The 9605-nt window shown below is 40.7% G+C and overlaps 1 protein-coding gene across 1 annotated transcript in view; it reads left to right on the forward strand.

Moving 5' to 3' along the window:
- TTN (titin) overlaps positions 1–8889 on the forward strand; it is a 247054-nt gene extending 238165 nt beyond the window's left edge. The window contains exons 298-301 of the mRNA XM_062640616.1: positions 90–6037; positions 6125–6278; positions 7200–7493; positions 7616–8889. Coding sequence (XP_062496600.1) covers positions 90–6037; positions 6125–6278; positions 7200–7493; positions 7616–7914 — 6695 coding nt within the window. The 3' untranslated portion in view covers positions 7915–8889. The remainder of the gene's footprint in view (positions 1–89; positions 6038–6124; positions 6279–7199; positions 7494–7615) is intronic.
- The last annotated feature ends 716 nt before the right edge of the window (positions 8890–9605 follow it).

The raw sequence follows: 9605 nt of genomic DNA on the forward strand, positions 1-9605 counted from the left end.
AGAAAACTTTATTAAGCTTTGAATATTTAGACTGCTGGTGCTCTTCTCATGTGCTTTTGGTCATGTGTTGTTTTTTCTTTCTATTCCAGTTCCTGCAAAGATTCACTTGCCCAAAAATCTGGAAGGCATGGGAGCTGTTCATGCCCTCCGAGGGGAAGTAGTGAGCATCAAGATTCCATTCAGTGGCAAGCCAACCCCTGTGATCACATGGCAGAAGGGACAAGACCTCATTGATACTAATGGACACTACCAAGTCATTGTTACGCGATCATTCACATCTCTTGTTTTCCCAAATGGTGTTGACAGAAAAGATGCAGGGTTTTACATTGTTTGTGCCAAAAATAGATTTGGAATCGACCAAAAAACAGTTGAATTAGATGTAGCTGATGTGCCTGATCCACCAAGAGGTTTGAAGGTAACTGACATTTCAAGGGACTCGGTTAATTTAATCTGGAATGAACCAGCTACTGATGGTGGAAGCAGAATCATAAACTACATTATTGAGAAACGTGCTACAACAGCAGAGCAATGGATTCGTGTTGCACAGGCTCGTGATACACGGTACACAGTGGTGAACCTGTTTGGCAAAACCACCTACCAGTTCCGTGTAATTGCAGAAAACAAGTTTGGCCAAAGCCAGCCTTCTGAACCTACTGATCCAATTATAACAAAAGAAGATAAGACCAGGGTAACGAACTATGATGAAGAAGTTGATGAGACCAGGGAAGTCACCACAGATAAAGCAGCTCACTATTCTACAAAGGAACTCTATAACAGATACATGATTGCAGAAGAGCTTGGACGTGGGCAGTTTGGCATTGTACACCGCTGTGTTGAAGCGGTTTCAAAGAAGACTTACCTGGCTAAGTTTGTCAAAGTAAAGGGTGCTGACCAAGTTTTGGTAAAGAAAGAAATTTCCATTCTTAACATTGCTAGGCACCGAAATATCCTGTATCTTCATGAATCATTTGAGAGCCTAGAAGAATTGGTCATGATCTTTGAATTCATTTCTGGAGTTGACATCTTTGAAAGAATCAGCACAGCTTCATTTGAACTTAATGAAAGAGAAATAGTAAGTTATGTACGCCAGGTCTGCGATGCACTAGAATTTTTGCATCGCCATACCATTGGACATTTTGATATTAAGCCAGACAACATTATTTATGTCACAAGAAGAAGCTCTGCAGTTAAAATTGTTGAATTTGGTCAAGCCAGACAACTGAAGCCTGGAGACAGCTTTAGGCTCCAGTTCACCTCTCCTGAATATTATGCACCTGAAGTACATCATCATGATTTAGTCAGTACAGCCACTGACATGTGGTCAGTTGGTGCTCTAACATACATACTTCTCAGTGGCATCAATCCTTTCATTGCTGAAACAAACCAACAAGTTATTGAAAATATTCTGAATGCTGAATACAACTTTGATGATGAAGCATTCAAAGACATAAGCATTGAGGCCATGGACTTCATTGATCGCCTACTAGTAAAGGAAAGAAAAGCTCGGATGACAGCTGCTGAAGCGCTTAATCATGTATGGCTAAAACAGCAAACAGAAAAGACCAGCACTAAAGTCATCAAGACCTTGAGGCACAGGCGTTACTACCAAACTCTAGTAAAGAAGGAGTGGAATACAGTTGTTTCAGTAGCCCGTATTTCCTGTGGAGGTGCAATTAGATCTCAGAAAGGCATAACAGTGGCTAAAGTTAAAGTTGCACCAATAGACATTGGTCCCAGCACTGGGCAGATAAAGCATGCTGTTGTGGAAGAAGGAGGGCATGCCAAATATGTATGTAGGATTGAAAATTATGATCAGTCCACACAAGTCACATGGTACTTTGGTATGAGGCAATTAGAAAGCAATGAGAAATATGAAATCAAATATGAAGAAGGTGTGGCAACTATGTATGTCAAAGATGTCTCTAAATCTGATGATGGTACCTACAGATGCAAGGTAGTAAATGACTATGGAGAAGACAGCTCTTACGCAGAACTTTTTGTTAAAGGTGTGAGAGAAATTTCTGAGCACTACAGATGCAGAACTGTTAGGAAAGTGAAACGACGGGTTGATACTATGAGACTATTAGAACGTCCACCAGAATTCACCTTGCCTTTGTACAACCGCACTGCATACATTGGAGAAAATGTCAGGTTTGGAGTAACTATAACAGTTCACCCAGAACCTCGCGTAACCTGGTTCAAATCAGGCCAGAAAATCAAACCTGGTGATGATGATAGGAAGTATACTTTTGAATCAGATAAAGGTCTTTATCAACTCGTGATCAATAATGTCACTGAAGAGGATGATGCTGAATACAGTATTGTGGCACGCAATAAGTATGGTGAAGACAGCTGCAAAGCTAAGCTGACTGTGATTCCACATCCACCTCCAGCAGATGCCACACTAAGGCCAATGTTTAAAAGACTGCTGGCAAACGCTGAATGTCAAGAAGGCCAAAATGTCAGTTTTGAGATCAGGGTATCTGGTGTACCAAAACCAACGCTGAAATGGGAGAAAGATGGTCAACCTCTATCCTTTGGTCCTAACTTTGATATAATTCATGAAGGTTTAGATTATTATGCTTTGCATATCAGAGATACTTTACCTGAAGACAGTGGTTATTACAGAGTTACTGCCACAAACAGTGCTGGATCTACAAGCTGCCAGGCTTATCTAAAAGTTGAACGCCTGAAATATGTCAAGCGTGAGTATAAGTCTGAAGAAGAGCGGGAAAAGCATGTACAAAGGCAAATTGACAAGACCTTACGAATGGCAGAGATCCTTTCTGGTGCTGAAGCTGTTCCACTGACACAAACTGCACAAGAGGCTCTCAGAGAAGCTGCTATCTTATATAAACCAGCTGTTAGCACTAAGACTGTCAAAGGTGAATATGAAATTAAAAAAGAAGAAAAGAAGGAAGAAAGAAAACTTCGTATGCCCTATGAGGTCCCAGAGCCTCGCAAACATGCACGCACTACTCTTGAGGAAGATCAGAACATTAAACACTTTGTGCCTCTGTCAGACATGAAGTGGTACAAGAGACTGCGAGACCAGTTCGAAATGCCAGGAAAAATTGAGAGAACTGTTCAGAAACGCCAGAAACGCATACGTCTTTCCAGGTGGGAGCAATTTTATGTAATGCCACTGCCACGTGTTTCTGATCAATATAAGCCTAAATGGCGCATACCAAAGCTAACACAAGATGATTTGGAAATTGTGAGACCAGCACGTCGGCATATCCCGTCTCCAGACTACGAGTATTACTATAGACCAAGAAGGCGATCACTTGGTGACTTGTCTGATGAAGAATTACTCCTGCCTATTGATGACTATTTAGCCATGAAAAGAACTGAAGAGGAAAGACTGCGCCTTGAAGAAGAGCTAGAGTTAGGCTTTTCTGCTTCCCCTCCAAGCAGAAGCCCTCCACGCTTTGAACTTTCTGCCCTTCGGTACTCTACTGAAACAGCACAGGTCAGTTCAGAGGAAGAAAGAAAAAGACAGCTGAGGTACTCAAGTTATCACATCCCAACTAAAGCTGAGACCAGTGCTAGCTATGCAGAGCTTCGTCAACGTCACGACAGGGCTGCCTACAGACCACCTAAACAAAAGCAAAGGATAATGGCTGAAAGAGAGGATGAAGAATTGCTCCGTCCTGTTGGCACTGCTCAACGACTCTCTGAATACAGGAGTGAGCTTGAATACATGGCAGAGGAGGAAAAGAGCAGACTCAGAAGAAGGAGGGAAAGAGAAATAACTGAGATTACATCAGAAGAAGAAGAAGAAATAGAAATGGTGCAACAGGTTCACAGGGAATTTTCACCTCCCTCTAGATTACTAAGGAGGAGAAGATCTCTTTCTCCAACTTACATTGAGTTGATGCGTCCTGTATCTGAATTAATACGGCCTCGCTCACGGCCTCCTGAAGAAAGTGAGAGGAGATCCCCGACACCAGAGAGAACTCGACCACGTTCACCTAGCCCAGTTTCTAGTGAAAGATCACTCTCTCGGTTTGAGAGGATGGCACGATTTGATATCTTTTCCAGGTATGAGTCCATGAAATCTGCTTTGAAAACTCAGAAAACTATGGAAAGGAAATACGAAGTATTTACTCAACAGCCTTTCACCCTTGACCATGCTCCTCGCATTACCCTGAGAATGCGCTCACACCGCGTACCCTGCGGCCATAATACCAGGTTCATTCTAAATGTCCAGTCAAAACCAACTGCTGAAGTGAAGTGGTACCATAATGGTATTGAGCTCCAGGAGAGCAGTAAGATACATTTTACTAATACCAGTGGTGTATTAACTCTGGAGATTCTTGACTGCCACATTGACGACAGTGGAACATACCGGGCTGTATGCACAAACTACAAAGGGGAATGCTCTGATTATGCAACACTAGATGTTACTGGAGGAGATTACATTACATACTCTTCCCAGCGGAGAGATGAGGAAGTACCAAGGTCAATTTTACCTGACTTGACAAAAACAGAGGCATATGCAGTCTCCTCATTTAAGAAAGCAACTGCTACAGAAGCAAGTTCCTCAGTAAGAGAGGTTAAATCAGAAATGTCAGCAACAAGAGAATCACTCTTATCATATGAACACTATGCTGCTTCTGAAGAAAAACTCACAGCAGCTGAAGAAAAGTCATTGGAGGAAAGGACTGTACACAAGGCATTTAAAAGCACTCTACCTGCAACAATTCTTACAAAACCACGGTCAATCACAGTTTCTGAAGGGGAGATTGCAAGATTTTCCTGTGATGTCGATGGTGAACCAGCACCAATAATAACATGGTTCCGTGCAGGTCAACCCATTGTTTCCTCAAGGCGCTTCCAAGTAACACGAACACAGTACAAGTCTACTTTTGAAATTACTTCTGTCCAGATGTCCGATGAGGGAAGTTACACTGTTGTGGTGGAAAATGCCGAAGGAAGGCAGGAAGCACATTTCACTTTGACTATTCAAAGAACAAAAATTCCTGAAAAAGCTATTGCAGCACCTCCAACAGTCAAATCTCCCGAGCCTCGTGTAAAGTCTCCAGAACTAGTTAAGTCTCCGAAACGAGTAAAATCTCCTGAACCCATCAGCAGCCCCCCAAAAGCAAAGTCACCACCTGCAGAAAAAACAGTACCAGCAGAGAAAGTACAATTACCAACTGCCTCTTCACCAAAGATAAAACAGCATCTGAAAGCAGAAACTCTTGGAGATGAGGTGAAGTTATCCTGTGCAGTTGAAAGCAGTGTTTTAAGTGTCAGAGAAGTGGCTTGGTATAAGGATGGCAAAAAACTAAAAGAAGACCATCATTTCAAGTTTCATTATGCAGCAGATGGCACCTATGAGCTCAAAATCCATGATCTCATGGAATCTGATAAAGGAGAATACACCTGTGAAATTACTGGGGAAGGAGGTGTTTCAAAAACTAACTTCCAGTTTACTGGCCAAGTATTTAAAAATATCCACTCCCAAGTAAGAGGTGTATCTGAAACTCACATATCAGTTCAGAAAGAAAACGAGTTGCTTACAGTTTCTTCCCAGAAGAAATCAGCAGTGGCAACTGAAGAAAAAGCAGCCATTGAAGAAGTCATTAAGAAGTCAATTGTTACTGAAGATGTCAAACAACTGAAAGCAGAAATTAAAGCATCTTCAACTAAAATGACAGTGTCCGAAGGGCAGAAAGTGACACTGAAAGCCAACATTCCTGGTGCCTCTGAAGTAAAATGGATGCTGAATGGAATGGAGCTGAGAAATTCAGATGATTACAGATATGGTGTTTCTGGAAGTGATCACACACTAACTATCAAAAAGGCTAGTAGTAAAGATGAAGGTATCCTCACCTGTGAGGGCAAGACTGACGAAGGCATAATTAAATGCCAGTACGTTCTGACCTTCTCTAAGGAGCGATCCAACGAGCCAGCATTTATCATGCAGCCTAAGTCTCAAAATGTCAATGAAGGACAAGATGTATTGTTCACCTGTGAAGTTTCTGGGGATCCTTCTCCTGAAATTGAGTGGTTTAAGAATAATCAACCTGTAAGTATTTATTTAATATATCTACTAGAAAAATTAGAATTATTCATAAAACTGATCCTAATGAAAGCGTTCTTTTCCCCTCCACAGATTGCTGTTTCATCGCACATCAGAGTAACGCGCTCTAAAAACATATATTCTCTTGAGATTCAAAATGCAGCAGTAAGTGACACTGGAAAATACACAGTCAAAGCAAAAAATTACCATGGGCAGTGTTCTGCTACAGCATCTTTGACTGTACTCCGTAAGTTCATTCTCTGGGTCTTGTGTTCAGACTAATCACAACTTTTTGCTGTCATGTGTCTACAAAAATTACTTATGATAAACAACACAGGTAATGTTGATTTAGGTATCTTAATGATTTCCTGTTTATTTTGTATATTATCTACACAGAACTAAAACAGCATTAGAAATCTATAACATCCACAGACACAGATGCTCTACTACATCAACAAATGCATGTTAACGGAAGGCTATGAGCATTCGTTCTAGGATGACTGTGTTAAGCCCTCGGTGCTGGCAATTACTCTTTCCTCATTCACTGACAGAACCTGTTCCAATAAAACGAAACAATTGCAGAGTTAAATTTTATGGTAATGTAACTGAACTGGGTTTAGCGTTTTATTTGCTGCACCATATCCCAGTTCCTAGCACCAAGGAGTTGCTATGATTTGCTTGTATGATTGTGCTTGGGTTTGGAGGAAAGCTGCAGTGATTGAGCTTTTTTGTTGCCTTTCATAGCTTCAGAGCAGTGCAGTGAAATACAGACTTTTTTTATATCATGCTTGTAAGAACTTGAAGATGTTTCACAATTTCCACAAACATGGACTGAACACACACAAATTCTCAATGTCTAATTCTAGTAATGGTTCTAACAGGAAATGCTCTGTGATAAACTGTTTCTTCATAAGCATGTTTTTCCTTCAAGCTTATACATCCTAGTAACTGTCCCATTTCCTACTTACCTATTTCAGTTATAAAATACTCTTTGCGATTTCGGCATCTTGAATCAAATTCTGTAAATACTACTATACTCCACTGCAGTTTTCCATGGAAAGCAAACTATGCTGTCTCTTCATTTCTGTAAAATTAACCATATAGAACTGCATGACTTTGTTAACATGACATTATTGGTTTTTCCTTCTGTCTTTGCAATGCTCCTCAGCTCTAATTGAAGAACCACCAAAAGAGGTAGTATTGAAGACAAGTGGCGACGCAAGCATGCACGAAAGTTTTTCTTCTCAGTCCTTTCAAATGGCTTCTTCTAAACAAGAGGCTTCATTCAGCAGTTTCAGCAGTAGCAGCATGACTGAAATGAAATTTGCCAGCATGTCTGCCAAAAGCATGTCCTCCATGAAAGAATCCTTTGTAGAGATGAGCTCCAGCAGTATTATGGGGAAATCTAGCATGGCTCAACTGGAGAGTTCAACTAGTAAAATGCTTAAATCAGGTCTGAGAGGTGAGCAATACAATTACTAGTAGATTTAGTGCTTCAGATATCCTGAAGTAGTCCTCAGAATAGACTTGCTGCATGGCCTAGTGGAAAGACTGACTCGGTATTTCTTCTCCTGTTTTGTAAAGGAGTACCACCCAAAATTGAAGCTCTTCCATCTGATATCAGCATTGATGAAGGAAAAGTTCTCACAGTATCTTGTGCCTTTTCGGGTGAACCAGCTCCTGAAATAACATGGTACTGCGGAGGGAGAAAAATTGCTAGTCAGGACCAGCAAGGCAGATTCCACATTGAAACAAGTGAAGATCTAACCACCCTGATCATCATGGATGTCCAGAAGAACGACGGTGGACTTTATACCCTGAATTTGGCAAATGAATTTGGTACCGATTCTGCCACTGTGAATATTAATATTCGATCAATTTAGAAAGCTTGATCTGTATAATTTACACTTGTCTTTTTACAAGTGATTCATATATGGACTGAAATATCTGATCTGTAAATATAAAAAAAAATATTTTTGTACCTACCTGAATGAGACAAAGTCCAGAGCTATACATTATGACTTATAGTCATTATTGACCTAAGAATTTTAAACACTTTTTTTTCACTGACATGTACATACTGTATATAGCCGAAGTTAACGGTTATGAAGTTTTGTACCATTTATTTTATGACATTTTGAAACGTAACTTTTGGAACTAACAGTTGGCAGGAGAAAGTTTCCTAGCAAACGACTACCCTGCTCAACATTTAACTAATTTTTGCGCCTCAACTCATTGTTGATGTCTAAGAATGCCTCAACAGGTAGAGAGGCTCCCTGTTGAAGATTACCTACACCTAAGAGATGATACTGTGCATAGTATTTCATACATGCACAAATATTTACGTTGAATCAGAAATGTAAGGCATTGGTGATGTTTGCAATTACCCTCCTGTAAGCATTACTTTAATGTTTTACGTTGGATCTGATTAAGTCATAATTTCCATACCTGACTGACTATTTTTGGACAAAGTGCAAGCGGCCAGCACTTTGTTCACCCACCATCTGTGTACTGTTTCTGACACACTGACTGCCTGAATAGCTTTAAAAAAGTAACATCACCTGGCCATCCCCTTAATCAACAAAGCTATTGAGGTACTCAAGTGCAGCAGCAGTACCCTCTCGGAGGTTCGTAGGATGCAGTGATTGAGCGTGTGGTAGTATTAGACATCCTGTAGTCACTCCAGGGCAACTAAGCAATGAACCACAGTTTGAAAACAAACTGTTGTCATAACAACAAATATCCTGAGCACTTCAGTTTGCTTTAGTTTTCCTAATGTAGTAATAAATCTTGTTAGCTGTTGAACCTCCTTGAGATAGACTTGTTCATTTGAAATAAAGCATGCTTTCTGCACCATATTTCCTGCAAGTCCTTGTTTTTTATTTACTATGCTCCGTTTTTACAGTTCCTGTACTACACTACAAGTTGCTGAAAGAAAATACAAGATAGCAGTACAGTTCTCCAGTGTAAACTAGGTAGCTAACTAGCTGTTGAAAATCCAGCCATCTATCAGAAACAGCCTGGCCACCACAAGGAAGCCAGACTCAAAAAAATGTCAGACTAAGTTTCCATCATGGGCTTTTCATCAATGCAGGATAATTTCTAGCACATCCCTAAACATTATGCTGTTCTTATTATCCCTCTGTTCAGTGAATTTACAGGCCTTTCATTACATCCCGTATACATAAACTGCAAATCTCTCTTCTTTATAGCTGGTCTCTGCTGAAAGTGGTTTAAAAAAACTGCCTCCCGGAAACCTATTGCCTCCTTTTTTTGGCAGCTACAACTAGTACAGACCAATGACCCTAACTGCCCTGACCTAGAAGTTCTCACCTACCACAGGTGATGAAGGGTACATGCCCCATCAGTTCTCCATCCCTCAAGTCAGCTGACATACCTAGAGAAGCAAAGCCTGTTTTTGCATTCCTGGAAGGGAATCGCAAATCCCATGAAGGCAGGGCACAATTCTGGTTATCTATGGGAAGAGTATCAAGTTCAAAGGAGCAACTCTGCTTCTAGAATTCATTCTGGTTAGTAGGAAAAGCTTGGGAGCAAATACACCCACAGCAATGCA

Source organism: Pezoporus occidentalis, unplaced genomic scaffold (assembly GCF_034315485.1).
Source record: "Pezoporus occidentalis ecotype Australia unplaced genomic scaffold, CSIRO_AGI_Poc_V1 ctg66, whole genome shotgun sequence".
Classification (NCBI taxonomy): domain Eukaryota; kingdom Metazoa; phylum Chordata; class Aves; order Psittaciformes; family Psittacidae; genus Pezoporus; species Pezoporus occidentalis.